At 40.8% G+C, this 16,459-nt stretch overlaps 1 protein-coding gene across 2 annotated transcripts in view; it reads right to left on the bottom strand.

Annotated features, from left to right (window-relative positions):
- The window catches only part of Aig1 (androgen induced 1), a 215,014-nt gene extending 200,696 nt beyond the window's left edge, over positions 1-14,318 (bottom strand). Inside the window, exons 1-2 of one of the 2 annotated variants that reach the window (XM_042669087.1) lie at positions 14,238-14,318; positions 13,898-14,017 (exon numbers count right to left, since the gene is read on the bottom strand). In XM_042669087.1, the coding sequence (XP_042525021.1) occupies positions 13,898-14,017; positions 14,238-14,318 (201 nt within the window). Of the gene's footprint in view, positions 1-13,897; positions 14,106-14,237 lie in introns of those variants that run through there. The other variant, XM_042669133.1, reaches the window with a different exon arrangement.
- Between the last annotated feature and the right edge of the window lie 2,141 nt (positions 14,319-16,459).

Genomic DNA, 16,459 nt, shown 5'->3' with positions numbered 1-16,459 from the left:
TCTAGTTTTTGAGTGGTTAATTTATTTTCTGCTTGGGCTGGCTTTGAACCATGATCCTCAGATCTCAGCCTTCTGGGTAGCTAAGATTACAGGCATGAGCCACTGGCATCAGACTGGATTTTTACTCTGTGTGTGTGTGTGTGTGTGTGTGTGTGTGTGTGTGTGTGTGTGTGTAAGTAGCAAGGAGACCAAGCATGGTGGTTCATGTGTGTAGTCCAAGTACGTGGAAGGCTGAGGCAGGAGGATCATGAGTATGATGCCACCCTGTTGACAGAGTAAGACCTCATATTAAAAAAAAAAAAAAAAGTTAGCCAGGCACTGGTGCCTCACACCTGTAATCCTAGCTATTCAGGAGGCTGAGATCTGAGGATCGCAGTTCAAAGCTAGCCCTTGTAGGAAAGTCCACTAAACCCTTATCTCCAATAAACCACCAGAAAACTGGAAGTGGCACTGTGGCTCAAGTGGTAGAGTGCTAGCCTTGAGCTGAAGAACTAAGGGACTGTGCCCAGACCCAGAGTTCAAGCCCCATGTCAGATTAAAAAAAAAAAAAAAGTTTAAAAAGAAAAAAACAAAAAAGGCAAGGACACGTTAAGTATTACAAGGAAAGGGATGTGTCATGTTACAGCAAAAATGCTTTCCTTAAATTCATAATGTTGAAAGGCCAACTTTTCAAGTTGGAGTCAATAAATCACTCATGACTGAGCTAAGTGCAATTTTAATGCAAGGTGAATGGAATGCAGAAGTAGACCCACGGTTCCTGTACAGAAGGCCTTCTGCTCTGTTGGGCCTTGTCGACCTGATACTAATTAGCATGCTCTAAGCACATGAAGATTTATGCTTGGCTCAAGGATTTATGAGCCCAATCGCAATGTACCTAATACCATTGAGCTTCATAAACACAGTCAAAGACAGCTAGTCACTTACATTTATGAGATATGTGGTGAAAGACTGTCAGTTAATCTAGACAATTTCTCTACAGGAAATTGTGAGATTTAAGCACCCTGAGTGATTACTGGCATTATTCTATTATGTATTCCATTGTGTTAACAGGAGTACAGAAAAATCAGTACTCCAATGTTCCAAGGCCAGAGAACTAATTTGAGAGAGAGAGAGAGAGAGAGAGAGAGAGAGAGAGAGATTGAGCCAGGGGCCATGGGCTTGTGCCTGTCATCCTAAGTAACTTGAGAAGCGGAGGATGAAAGAATTGTGGTTTGAGACCATTTGGGGCAGACAAGTTTGTGAGATCCCTTCTTAACTGATAACGGGCTGGGTGTAGTGATGCACATCTGTCATCCCAGCTATATGGAAGGCTGAGATTTAGAAGATAGAGGTTCTAGGCCAGCCCAGGCAGAATAGCCACAAGATTCTATATCAACCAAGAGATGCTGAGTGTGTGTTTCCCCACTTAAAAAGACTAAAAGAGGCAGGTCGTGGTTCAGGCATGCATCTTGGCAGGAAGTAAAATCCTATTAAAAAAATAACAGGTAGTAAAGGGCATTGTTCAGTAGTGAAGACCTTCCGGGCAGGTACAAGGAAGACCTTGAGTTCAAACCTCAGTGCTGCCACACAAAAAAAGTCATTGTCTTAAAGACTTTAGTGTTGCAACCTACCTCTGAGATTGCATCCCAAGTAAATAACCACAGATGTGTGTCAAGATTTAGCTATTCACTAAGATAATCAACAGAAATTAACACATGGTAGAGCATGCAGTCATGAAAAATGACGTTGTAGAAGAATGTATAATGATATAGAAAAACATGTATAAAATATTGTAAGCTTAAAAAATAGGTATTAAAGTCATGTACATCTGGGTGCTGGTGGCTCACATTTGTATTCATAGCTACTCAGGTGGCTGAACTCTAAAGATTGCAGTTTGAAGCCAGTCTAGGCAAGAGTTCATGAGACTCTTATCTACAAATAACTACCAAAAGGCCCCAGTAGAGTTGTGGCTCAAGTCGTATAGCTCTAGCCTTCAATGAAAAAGCTAAATGACAGTGCCCAAGTTCTGAGTCCAAGCCCCAGTGCTGGCACAAAAATAAAGAACAAAACAAAACATAAACATATACCAGCCAACTGTAAGATTATGCCTGTCATCCTAGCAAGGAACTCCAAGATATAGAAACAAGAGATGTTTGGGGCTTTTTGGTTTGTTTGTTTGTTTTTTGTTCTTTAATGTACTGTGTGAAGTTCTTTCTTTTTTCTTTTTTTTTTCCTTTGGTTTATCCCCTGTTGTCACTTTTGTTTATTTTGGTACCCTGAGTCTTGTCTATATGTGTATCTGACTGGGGGAAGGGAAGGAGAATCACAAAATGGCAAGACCAAGGATAAAGGGTGAACCAATGTAACAGCAATACTAACTAGACACTATGTTGGAAATGAACTTTCCAATTTGGAGGGAGGAGAGTTGGTGGGGAGGGAAAGTGGGAGAAAATGAAGGAGAGGGTAACAGTTAACAGTGTTAACTGTTCGACAAGAAATGTAACTATAATCCCTCTGTATATCACCTTTACAAAAAAAATCCAAAGCCCAAAAGAAAAAAAAATGATGCTGAGATTTGAGGACTGAGATTCAAAGCCAGCCCAGGTAAATAATTCCTAGAGACTCTTAAATCCAATTAACTAGAAAAAAAAAGTCAGATGTGGAAGTACAGCTCTAGTCATAGAAAGCCACACTTGAGTGAAAAAGCCTAGCAAGAATGCAATTCCTAAATTCAAGTCCCAGTACACACACGCATACACACACACACACACACACACACACACACACACACACACACACACACACACACACAAATGTGCTGATATTGCTGTGCCAGTTCAAATGAGTAACTGGTCATCTATAATCCCAGCTGTCCATTAAAAACTCTGAGCTGATACAAAAGCAGCTACAAGAAGACTTTGGACACAATAGCAGGTAAAATGTGAAGCAAAGTGAAATGAATCAGGTCCTTCAGGGTGCGTTTGGAGGACTCATTCTTCTTGTTCTCCAGATGTAACCAGAGGGCATCTGATTCTTATACTGACACAGAAATTCCAGGAGAAGCCTCTCACCAGCCAGAGGACACATACTCATAAGACACTATGTTGGCAATGAACTTTACAACTTGGGGAGGGGGGAATGAGGCGAGTGGAGAAGGTAGAGAAAGTGGGAGAAAACAAGGAAGGAGGTAACAATGTTCAACAAGAAATGTACTCATTACTTACATAACTATAACTCCTCTGTATAACACCCTTATAATAAAACTAAATTAACTTTTTAAAAAAAGCTTCTTTGTAGTAGAAATTGTGATTCCTCCTTTCTCCCATTCCCCCCCCCCTTCTTCTGGGTATCAAAATCCTCCTGTGTGGGGAGGGGCACCAGATATGAAAGGAAGAATGCTCTACAGGACAAAGGTTGGTATCCTTTCTCTCTTTTCTTTCTGTCTTACTCTGAAGGCACACATAGTTCTGTCGACAGCATGACAGGCTAAAAGTCTTAGTAGACTCCATGCACCTGGCAAGGCGATCCAAGGAAAGGGAGAGCTGCAGACTGGAGAGCACAAGAAAAAGATGAACAGCACGGATATATGGCCCTTATGATGGAGCTAACTTGAGACTTAGGCATGAACAAGATGGACCTAAAGCAGAGCAAACACAGCAACAATGGAAATACCACATAAACCATGCTCTTATCTCCAAATCCGCTGAATGGTGCCTGCTCCATTCAGACCCAAAAGGCAGAGAAAAATCTTTGAGATTTCTGGTAACAGATTCCTCATGAGACAGGACGGATCTGAAACTAGCTGGTCTCACTGACTGATTAAAAAAAAAAAAAATCAACACTCTCCATAAGGTTTTTTAGAGGACACAAAATCTCTCTGTATAATACTTTTAAAAAGTGCTTAGGGTATAAACCAAAAGAACATGAAATGCAAAGAACAGACCTATATTATAAAAATTAGCAGATGCAACCTTTAAGATGGTGCAATATTAGAGTTATTAGGTAAAGATTTTAGGATAATTCTTCAACAATCCTCTTATAAAGTAAGGTGAACACTACTGAAAAGAATGATAGAAATGTATCGCTAGAAAACAGAAACTGTAAAAAGGCACTGGATGGATATACAATGAAACATATAATATCTAAATTTATAAAAACAAAGGATGGATTCAGGAAAATGATGGAGACAACAGAGGAAAGATCTGGTAGCGCTGAAGATATATCAATAGAAATTATAAAAGATGAGCAAATAAAAAATAATCTTTAAATAGGTAACAAATAAGTAAATAACAATAAAAATTATTGAAAAAAATAAAAATAGAACTAGAAATAAACTGATCAAATCCACAGCAACCTGTAGAATAAAAATCAATATGCCTGACATTCTCACTATTGGAGCCCCAGAAGAACAGACAAGAGAAAAAGCTATTGCAACAACGTTTGGAAAGGCAACAGCTGAAACCTTTCCAAACTGAGTGAAAGACATAGACCATACACTCAAGAAAGATACACTCATAAAACTATAACCAGACATAGCCTAAGCAAAGTAGCCAAAATAAAAAATGAGAAAAATCCTAAAGGTAACCACAGAAAAACAATGTATTACATTCAAGGAAGCAATGGTTTAAAGACTACAGATTACTCCTCAGAAATTATAGAGCCCAGATGACGGTGGCACAAGATTTTCAAAGTGAAGAAAAACTATTAACCAATAATGTTACATCCTGCAAAATTTATCCTTCAGAAATGAAAGTAGAAAAAAAATACTCTCTGCTGAGGGAAAAGGAAGAGAATCTGCTGCCAGCAGATCTCTTCTTTTAATGAAATGTGGAAATCAGTCATCAGGATTATACTAGGGGGAAATGAGGACATAAGGACTGAAGGCAAAACTGAAAAACCGGTAATATCTGGGAAAACAGACTGTACAACTCAATCGGCTCAAGAATTTTATGGTTAGTAATGAAAGTTATAATTGGCTAAGGGATTGTCAGGTTATATAAATGCAATAAATACAACCAGTGTTACCTACAATAGGCAGGGTAAAAGTAACAGGGCTTCCATGATTTACTGTTAATACTAAACTAGTTACTTTTATTAAATTATACAGAGCAAGTTGTATATATGGTAATCTTTACAGTGATGTTAAATAGTTCAAGACTAGGGGTACAGCTCAGCGACAGTGTATACTTAGCATGCACAAGGCCCTAGGTTTGATCCACAGCACCAAAACAAGCAACTAAACAAATAACTAAATAAAATAATAACACATAGGAATAGCCAACAGCTAAATTTAAATGAATAGAGTAATAAAAATATTTAAATAATCTAAATGAAGACATTAGCAACTGAGAAAATCAGAAAGCTAACAAATAGAAAACAAATAATAAAATGTAACCAAAATCCAACCATTTGAAGAATTACATTATTAAATTGAATAAATATATGTAGTTTAATATATCATTAAAAGACAGAGATTATCACACTAGATTTTAAAAAATAAGATTCCACTATAAGTTGTCAGAAAATCCATTTGAGTTATGTTGATATAATTATAGATATATATGTATATATAGTATTTATGCATATGTCTATATACATGTATTTTGTCCCTGACATTTTTTCCTGTTCAAGTTTCATATATGTATTTATTATTGCAAAACATTAATTTTTTTACCCTAAGAAATGAAGAAGATAGGGTTATTTGCTGTCATCTCATGTATTTAATAATATACTGGAAGTTTTAGCCCATGCAATAAAACATAAAAAAGAAATAAATGCCACATTGCTTGGAAAGGAAAACAAAATTGTCTCAAGCTGGGTGCTGGTAGCTCACACCTGTGATCCTAGCTACTATGGAGGCTGAGAACTGAGGATTAGGGTTCAAAGCCAGCCAGGGCAGGAAAGTCCATGAGACTCTTATCTCAAATAACACTAGAAGACCAGAAGTGGCATTACAGCTCAAATGGTAGAGCACTCACCTTGAGCTGAAGAGCTGAGGGACAGCGCCCAAGCCCAGAGTTCAAGCCCCATAACCGTCAAAAAAAAAAATTGTCTCAGATTAACAGATGGAATTTTGGGGTATATAAAAATACTTTACGTGCAACCTATAACAAAGCTCCTAGAACTGATAAATGAATTTAGCAAAATCATAAGGTATAGATTAATATGCTCAAATCAAATATATCAGTATATGCTAATAGTAAGTAACAAAAAAGTAAAATTTAAGAAAATAGTATTGTTTATCTCACTAAAGAGGATTTAGGGAGTAATTAAATATGTCCTTTAGCAGTTGAGAAATGAAAGTATAACCACAATGAGATAACCAAAATGACTAAAGTAAATAATAATGACAACATCAAATGATTCACACAAATGGGAAGAACTTTATCACTCAAACATTTTGGTGATATCTGCAGTTTTAAAATGTGTGTTATAGGAAGGTGGGAAGATGGCTCAGTAGTAGAATGCTTGCCTTGCATGCATGAGGCCCTGGGTTTGATTCCTCAGAACCACATAAGCAGAAAAAAGCTGGAAGTGGGGTTGTGGCTCAAGTGGTAGAGTGCTTAGCCTTGAGCTGAAAAGCTGAGGGACAGTGCCCAGGCCCAGAGTTCAGGCCCCATGACAGACAAAAAAAATGTGTGCTATAAAATATATAATTTTTCTGACACAAATATACATCTGTAGTTGACACTATGTGTTTCCATGTGTGTATAGCATTCCAAAATGAGTGCATCTTGAAGCACTAACGTGCTGACACAATCTTAAAGGCTAAATAAAGATAACACAGAGAAGCATTGTCTAACTTCTTAGAAATCCAGGGTTCCAGTGTGTATCCTGTTCAGGCCCACAAGGAACAGGGTGGAGCAAATGAATGAGCTGGGAATGAGCTCACTGCACAGGGACAGGACTACCTGCAGGTGCAGGAGGAACTGTAGGAGCCCTTTAACTGCCTGGCCACAGAGTAAGAGTAGAGGCTATGTTATTATGTAATTCTAGGCAGCAGGATTGTTTCCAAGCATGCTTGGATTACAGAAACATTCTGATCCAGAGTGGAAAACTGAAGTATTGTTCACGCTTCCACAGAACCATGTGACATTTCAGGGGAACACAGTGAATCAGGCAAAAACCCTCAAAAGCAGTTACGGATTTTACTATTATACCAGACATGGAGGATTGGTGCCCGGTTGGGCAAAGAAGTGACTTCAACCAGCAGTCAGCTGACTGTCTGCAATGTCAATAGCAGCTGCAAGTCTGAGAGGGGACAGTGGAAATATGACAACTAGCTCCCCCTGTGTGGCAAACCCACATTCTGCTTTATGTCTCATCTGAAAGACACTGGCCAAGGAAGTAAAGAGGCATCTATGCAAAGGATCATTCTCCAAATCCTTCTTCCTGCTTAGGGATAAACATTATATGTACATTTGGGAGTCAAGTCTAAGACTCCTGTAGGAAAAAAAATGTATCTACTTTTGTATGCCTAAAATAAAAAATAAGCCAGGCACAATGGCTCAAGCCTATAATATTAACTACAGGGGAAGCGGAGATGGGAAAATCATGGTTCCAGGCTAGCCTAGGAATAAAAGTTGACAAGATTGTATGTCAGTCAAGCAAGGGCAGGATGCGGATGCAGTAATATGTGCTTGTCATTCTCAGTGATCTGAGGAAGCACCAAGAGCATCTCAGCCCAGGCATACCGAAAGCCCTCACCTGGAAAACAGTCAACACAAAAAGAGAGTGGAGGGATAACTCAAGTTGTAGAGCACCTGCCTAGCAAGTGTGAGGACCTGAATCCAATCCTCCGTACCACCAAAATATATAAATGTATGTGATAAATAAAATAAATGAACCAAAAACCCACTTAATTTTGTTCTCTGAGTAGTCACTGACCTAGTGGCCTTCACATAGCACTCTGTAGTTGTGGTGGGCTGTAAGATACATAAGTGACATGTGGAATCTCTTCTTAAAATGTCCTTCCCTATTTAAGCCAAGAACTACACTCGGAAAGGTATCTTATCATAAGCATGTAAGTAAATAGAAGACTCAGATGTAAAATTTAGGAGACTTAGGCAGCTTAATTCACTTCTTTCACATTTTTCGAAATGTCAAAATTTCTCACATCCCAAAGCAAAAAAGAAGAGGAGGAACAAGAGGAGGAGGAGAAAGATCATGCAGGTAAGCTTGACCATTTCCAGCTCTTAGAACAGCCTGAATGGTCCACAGGGGTCCTACTTTATTCTGCTCCCTTGTAGTTTTCTTACCCTCCTGTGACAAGTTGGATTTAGATAACAACAAACAAGAATATAGATTGCCTTACCTTAAATTTCCAAAAGGAAAAAATTCCATTGCCTAGCCAAAATACAAGACTCTGCTTTGGTTTTTTATAAAATCGTAACCTAAGATGCATGAAATATGCAAATATGTCTTTACTTTTGCTAAAAACAACAAAAGTTAAAGGTGTTATCTATGATGCTACTCCACAATGTCCTATAGATAATAATAATCAGTGATAATCTTGAAAAGTCAGTGTCTGGAAAGAAACTGTCTTTATCTGATAAATCGTGACACTTCCTTTATTCTACCAGTGTGGGGTTGTTTGTTGTCTGCTCTGGAGACTGCCTAAATTTATTTCTTAATTGCAATAACTAGCCCGTCTTTGGGGCCTGATACCTGTTTTTCTCTTTTATTTTCAAGCTATAATTTTTTTTTTAATTTCAGCTTCTTTTATTATTATCTTTAAGCAATTGTACAAAGGAGTTGCCATTTAACAAAGCAGTTTATAAATACACTGAATCTTTTTATTTTCCAGTCTTGGGGCTTGAACTCAAGGCCTGGGCACTGTCCTTTGGGCTCTTTTGCTCAAGGCTAGCACCCTACCACTTGAGCCAGAGCACCACTTCACATCTTTTATGTTTATGTGGTACTAAGGAATCAAACCTAGGGCTTCATGTATGCTAGGCAAGCACTCTTCTACTCAGCCACATTCCCAGCCCAATACATTGCCTCTTGATCAGTACTTTCAACATTCCCACCCAGCCCTCCCACTCCTTCCCTCACTTTTCTTAATTCTGCAGTATGTGCACTGTATACACCCATTCATCTACTCCTCTCCCCTGGACTCCATCCCACTCCCTTTCAAGCATCCCCTTCCTGAAGTTTATTTTGTTGAACTTACTATTTGAGCTCTCCCTTGAATCAACCTATTTCGGTTAATACATTTGTATACAATTATATACCACCCATCATATTTACTTATATGTTTATAAGCTAATTCTAGTCAAGGTACATTTTTACATATTCTTAATCATGTCACAGTGAGAGCACTTTAAATATGTTTTGAAAGTAGACAGAATTAATGCATGCAAGGCTGGCCCTATATAGTATTTCCTATTGAATTAGGAAATGATACAATGCAGTTCCCAGAAGCCTTAATCACACTAACAGGTGCACAAGAACCACTTGGTGACCTATGTGACACAAATTATGATTCAGAAGGAGTGGACAGCCTCAGTCCACACTCTGAGTAGGCGGGGTCTCAACCCCTACATTCTGCTGGCGCATGAATGGAAAGACAGGAAGAATGCCCTAAGAAATGAAGACTCTCTTGTGTTACTCTCTAAGTAATACAAGCTACCTCACAAATGACAGAGACAGATGCCTGCTTCCATCTTTAAAATTCCAAAAGCCTCAAATCCAATATTATTATTAATGTAATTAGTTATAACAATTAACGAGCTCACATTTTTTCAAGTGCATTCTCACCAACTGGTTAGATAGCTTACAATTCACAATGAAATGAAATTCTAGTGGGTATTTTATTTAAGTATTGTCATTTGAAGATTTTTGAGAAGTCTTGGGCTTGAAACTTCTGGAGATATTAAATGGAATTGGAAACATTGTCTTGGTGTGCTGGGCAAGGGAGGGTCCCCCAAAGATGCCCACATTCTAATGCTCATGTTAGGTTACACTGAGATTTGAGGATGCTCCTGTGACTCCAAATATTTTCTAAGCCCCTATTTTATTCTAAGTGCTACTTTGAAGCATCAACAAACAATGTCCTTTTGTATTTAATCTATGCTGGCTTTATTTTGATTCCTTTTATTATTTGGGGCAGGAGGCAATCTGGAGAAGAATTGTGTAACTAATAGGTAATAAATCAACATTCTCAAGAGAATTCATCAGCTGTGATACTAAGGAAAGATTTCAATATCCATTTGCTGTAATTTTTATTTTCTTCTAAATTCCAGTAAAATGTATTCCTTTCCTGAGCCTGGTATGCTATGTCATAGTTTCTGAAATACTTCACGGCAAAGAAGAAGCCCTAGAATTTCCAGTGCTCAGTTGTGCTCAGTCTTTGTAAAGTCTCACATTGCCTATGTAATTCATAGGTATGCCTCCACATGGTTTCATGGATGAAGCTTTGGCTAAAACTAAAATGAACTAATTTAGCTAGTTTGTTGTGTCTGGTACTGGCATTTTTTTCTAGGTCAGAGGCTTTAAAGCCAAGTGTATTAGTTTTATATTGCAGCAATAATGAGTTACCATATATGCAGTGGCTCAAACAATGTATGTTTATTATTTTACAATTCTGGAGGTCAGAAGTCCAAGTTTCACTGGATTAAAATCTGTATCAGGGGCTGGGAAGGTGGCTCAGTGGTAGAGTGCTGACTTGCATGCACAATGCCCTGAGTTCAATTCCTCAGCACCACATAAGCAGAAAAAGCTGGAAGTGACACTGTGGTTCAAGTGGTAGAGTGCTCACCTTGAGCTGAAGAGCTGAGAGACAGAGAGGAGGCCCAGAGTTCAGGCCCCATGACTGACAACAACAACAACAACAACAACAACAAAACGTATCAGCAATACATTGTTTTTTTGGGAAATACCTTGATGTTTCCAGGTTCTATGTGCTTTCCACATTCCTTCGCTCATGGCCTCTCCTCTGTCTTAAAGCCAGCCATGTCCATCTGTCATTTTCGTCCACAGTCATGTTTTCTTCCATCAGATTTGGGTCTTCTCCTGCTTTTCCATTCTGCTTTTAGGATCTCTAGTAATTATACTGGGCCTAGCTGAATATTCCAGAATAATTTCTTACCTTCAGATCAGTTGATTAATGACTTAAGTCCATTTTGCTATGTCACCTACCACATCCACAGGCTGTGGGCATAGGATGTGCACACCTCTGGGAGCCTGGATCCTGCCTACCATACCAAGCCAGTGTTTCTCTTTCCATTTAATGTTTCCAAAAGCAGTTTAGGTCTTACAGTCTCTGCATAGTAAGGGGGAAAACAGTCCTTGGAGATGACTGAAAGCCACAATGTGTATTTCAGCTATTGACCATGAGCTGGGTAAACTGGAATGATTCTAATGCCCAAAGAGAGATATGAATCTGGCTGGAATGGCCACAACTACGAGACCCATCTGTGCCAGGATATATTAGCCAGAGATTCCTGACTCCTACTGGAGTAAAGTGATGCCACCAAAAAATACAGAGGCCAACTGTGGCCATTAAGACTGGTTCCCTGACTCTGTAATTCAAGTTGGCCAGAAAAGAGGCCTTCTTATTAAAATCCGGAGGAGCTAAAACCCTTCTCTAAACTTGCTCCAATAAGCTGAGAACCACTAAAATTGTCTGAAGCACTTGAAAATAAAGCTTACTCAGTGCTTTAAAAAATAAAAACGTACAAAACAATGTAAAGGTAAGGTTTAGGAGCCTGCTCTTTTCCTGGCATGCTACAGGACTGACAGATTGGTTGTTTTAACAGCTGTGAGAGGCTTAAGCTCTAAGAACTCTAAATCGTCCATAAAACAAACAGTCATACTTTGCACTGGTGTTTTTAACAAATATTTTTCAGATGTGCTTCTCATAAGAACTCTCTGTGGAAGACAATTATTCAATTTCAATCAGGAGCCATAGAGTGTCAAAAATCTGAATGTGATCTTAAAGTCCTTGTACAAACAGAGGGCCAGATATAAATACAAAACAAAGTAAAAGTTTGAAACTTAAACTGGTGGTCTACATTCTAGGGTAGGAATAAAGCAGCATTGTGGCAATCACTGTCAGTTAAGGTAGATAAGTCCAATTATCTAATGCTAAATTTGAAACTACATTACAAACTAACTCTAGTACTGCTTCATGTCAAAAGGTTATAATTTCTTCTGAAACCTGTTTTCTAACAGACAGTAGGTAAAGCCAACATGAGAAGTGCTTGTCTTTCTTGGGTCAACAGACATCTTTGATTTCTACTCTCTCATCTGCTACAATCATCTAAGACACGGCCATGACAGAACAGGGCCCAAAGAACCTAGGGGTCACTTGACAATCCTCAAGTCATTCCACGGCGACCTCACTTGGAAACAGAATAGACAAAAGGATATAAAAGGACTTTTGTTCACACAGTCCCTGAAAGGATTGTGGGAAAAAAATCTAGGCACATATATTTAAATAGCATCTTTGCATCTCTAACTTTTAGAAGGGACACAATTTCTGGTGCTCTGTATAAAGTATAAATGATTTCTATATCTATTTACCAGCATATCCGAGATGATATCAGATATGGTATCATTCAACGATATCAGATATGAGATACCAGCATACACTGAATCTATGCAAAATGACAACTTCATCACTTAATTGGTGAAGTCAATTCTCACTGACAAGCCAATCAACCCTTGCAGGCACCTAGCTTCTGTGTGCTAAAGACTAGGTGGAAAAACGGCAAGCACAGAGCCTTGTCATGTGCTCCTTGTGCAGATGAATAGGAGGAATAGAAGAGTACTGGCAGGGAACTCTCATGTTCAGAGACAAATGAGTCTCAGAAGAGCTGGAACTGGAAGATCTGAAAGTTGAAACCTTTGCAACACTGTTCCCCCGAGAGCAGTCTTCTTGTGCTTAGAATACTGAGGGAGAACTTAACATTCTTCTCCCAAGTATCTCATCTACTACACACTGTAAGATGGTATTTCTAAAGGTTCTGACTGTATTTCTGTGAGCATTTGATGTCTTTGAAGAGATCTTGAAACAGGAATCAAGTTCTCTTCAGTAACATGGAGAGTCCACAAAGACCATAACCCTTCAAGCTTGGCTAACCTGGAGTAGAATCTTGGACAGACAGTTGTAGCATATCAGGAATTGTGCATTTTCTCTGAGAACTTCACTGTAACTTTGGAACTTCACTGCTTTTGCTTGAGCCCTCTGCCCAGGGTTAATAATCTTCTGGTTTGTGTGTGATGTTTCAACACAAAAGTCACCTTTTGTTTATATTAGTGACCTTTCACCCTTTTTTAACCATTGCCAATTACAGCTATCAAATTGTGCAAACTTACTTGGGAATGCGGACAATCACTCTGGAATGCACCTTGGAAATCTCTGCCCAACCCCCCCCCCCCCCACCTTCCCCTCTATTTCTAGGAAAAAGATTAAAAGAAATTACCGACAATGGGCAGAACGCAGATGCAAAGAAAATAACTTTATTGGGTGCTTTCTCTCCCTTAGCCCGAGGATCTGGGCAAAGCTCCAAGTGACAACTAGACAATACTGCTTCCTTTAGGTGCTGCACGTTCAGAGGATGACAGGTGTTCTGGAAAACACCCGGTGGGCAAAGGAGTCAGAAGGCCACTCAGGATCAAGGACATCCGATGCTTTTTGGCAACTGAAGAACCTTCCCTCTGAGAGGCAGGTCTGTGTCCCCACTCCAAATGGCCTGTCACCGGGCTCTGCCCCACCTCCATTTACCAGGTAACCAGTGGGTGGCTCAGAAGGTGCCAAAGCCAGGCCTACACGCTGGCTCACAGCAAAAGACCCGAGCATAGGGTGCTGAGCGCGGGCGGCGCGCACGCGCACAGGTGCTCACACCCCCAAAACGCAGTCACCCCCGGCACCGGGTGGGTGGATAGAGGAAGGAAGGGGAGGGGACGGCCTTACCAGATCAATGAACGTCAGGAATTTCCAGCTCCCTCCGTAGGTCTGATGCGAGGGCATTTCGATGGCCTTGTAGTTGCACAGGATAGAGCAATAGGACAGCAGGATGGCCACCCGCAGCACCTGGCACGGGACAAGCGCCATGTTCACCAAAGGCCTGGGCAGGCGGGGCCGGGCGAAGGGCGCGCCGGGCGCAGGGGAGCAAGGAGGGGGGGCGGGGGGGACGGAGGGCGCCGTGGGAACCCGCACGGGGCGGGGCCGGAGGGGCGGGGCGGGGCGGGGCGGGGGCTGCGGCGCGCGCCCCGGCGGGTCCGGCGCGGCCTGCAGCACGCGCGCGGGCGACCTGCGCGGGCGGGGCGCGGCTTGCCTGCGCGGCCCGGGGCCGGCGGGGGCGTGGCGTCATCGCCTGCGTCATCTCCGTCATTCTGCTCCAGCCTTCGCCCGGCCACCACCACCACCACCACCACCACCTCCCCCTCCCCCGACACACACCCCCTGGGAGACCCGAACGGGGGCGCCCCCTAGGCATCCCGGAAAGGGACGGGCGGCCCTCGAGCCTCAGGATCCCGGACCGGAGCTGGTGACAGCTGCCAGGCCCGAGGGAGGTCGGCGGGCAGGAGAGGAAGAGAGGACCCGGGGTCCAAGGAGGGGACCCCGCCTTGCTGCTCTTCGGGAATTGCTTTTGGCCCGGGGAGGGACTCGGGGCACGGGGCGCGCATGGGGCGCGCGGGGCCCGGCGGAGGTGTCCGCCTGGGTACACAGCCTTCCAGGGACTCGCATTGTTTCGGTTATGTTTTGTCTTGTTTTTTCCTGTTGACCGATTCCTGTTGATGATCCTGAAGCTCCAGATAAATTCTGATTTGAGGACGCAGGCAGCACCTCGGTCGAGCAGGCTTACGAGGAGCATGATCAATACAACACACAACACAGAGTGTGAACACTCCACAGGAGCCTGGTAAACACAGCACTGCGAAAGCCGGGAGCGCCAGGTGACTGCACTCGGCTAAAACACAAATCGTTCTGAGACTGAATGTAAATACAGTTAAACGGATTCTGCCTTTGGGCTTTGTTTATTCTACCCGTCCGCTACAACGCCCAGAGCTTAACCGGAGGAAAACAAAATATAAACTGGATTCCCTCTACCTTCCAGTAAATGTTGTCACGCTGAAGTTGCATCGGTTTGTGGGCGGCAGTTTTTCTTTAAAAAAAAAAAAATCCTGATCATATTTCAACCAACCAGATGCTGGGTCAGGTTATGAAAAGACCCCATAGGCATTTCCTGCGGATCCATTTAAAACAGGTGTTCTCTCCAAATAGTGTGTGAGTCAGAGGATGTGGAGCGAAGGTGGCTGACAGAACACAGTGTTAAAGTAGCAAATCATGAAAGTCCCCTTGCTTTCCAGTCCATCTCAATGAAAAACATCGGACAGGTCTGCAAAAATAATTCTTTCTGGATAACTTATAGTCATATTATCATGTGAAAAGTTGAGTCTATTTCTGTGTCGGTTTGCACATTCATAAGACTGCAAAAAAAAATAGATCGATGTATCTTCGTCCTAAGGCCTTAATAAACTTTTTTTTTTTTTTTTTTTTTTTGCAGTAGTAGTGTTTGAAATCGGGCCCTTACACTTTGTTGGTACATCTTAGCCTCCTGAGCAGCCGAGGTGTGAGTGAATGGGCCCAAGGCGTCTTGATAGATCTTTATGAGTTAACATGTTATTTCCCTGAGATGGATTGATTTTAGAAAATCATTGATGAGATTCCCTGTTCAAAAAGGAACGAACATTTTTCATGAAGCCATTTAATAGTTTTTCTAGGGTCAGTTTCTTTTGTAAATACTCCAGTGTTTTGAACCTCTTTCAATGTTTGTTTTTATTATTTTGTAGTTTTTCTAACCATGATAAGACGTTTTTATATCCTATATAATGATACATTTTACATAAGCCTGAACTGAAATACTACTTTATAAGAATGTACAATAAGAGTGTACAATTTTTAGAACTTGATCACCATTAATATGTCCAGTGCATCTCTTTTTGCTTTTTAGCCCATGTCTAATCATGTTGATTGTGTTTTACAGGTATTCTTTGGGGAAATAATATTAATCTACAGATTATAATTTACAGTATAAATAGTACAATTAAAACTTCATGTTTGCTAAGAGCCAGTGGATCATACTTGTAACCCTAGCTACTTAGGTCGCTGACATCTGAGGGCTATAGTTGGAAGCCTGGCTGGTGAAGAAAAGCAAGATTTTGAACTAGAGGTGTGGCCAAGTCATAAACCACCACCCCTGAACATAAAGGAAAGCAAGAGCATGAAGCTTTGCGATCAAGCCCCAATGCTAGCACAGAAACAAAAAGAACTTTATTTTTCTCAACATTTTATACAATATTCACTTGTACTTCTTTTTGTTAACATTTTATACATTATTCCTTCATAAATATTTACAAGAGAATTTCACATTTGGTTTATTGTGTACCATTTTCATCATAGAAGAAATATCTACATGTCACTTGTTTTTAATATATTTATATGGCACTTTTCCACATTTTTATTCTATCA

The sequence above is a fragment of the Dipodomys spectabilis genome, unplaced genomic scaffold, assembly GCF_019054845.1.
Source record: "Dipodomys spectabilis isolate Male_0828 unplaced genomic scaffold, ASM1905484v1 ptg000001l, whole genome shotgun sequence".
In the NCBI taxonomy this organism is placed as follows: Eukaryota; Metazoa; Chordata; class Mammalia; order Rodentia; family Heteromyidae; genus Dipodomys; species Dipodomys spectabilis.
The sequence above is the reverse complement of the archived record's forward strand: the minus strand, read 5'-3'. Positions and strand labels throughout refer to the sequence as shown.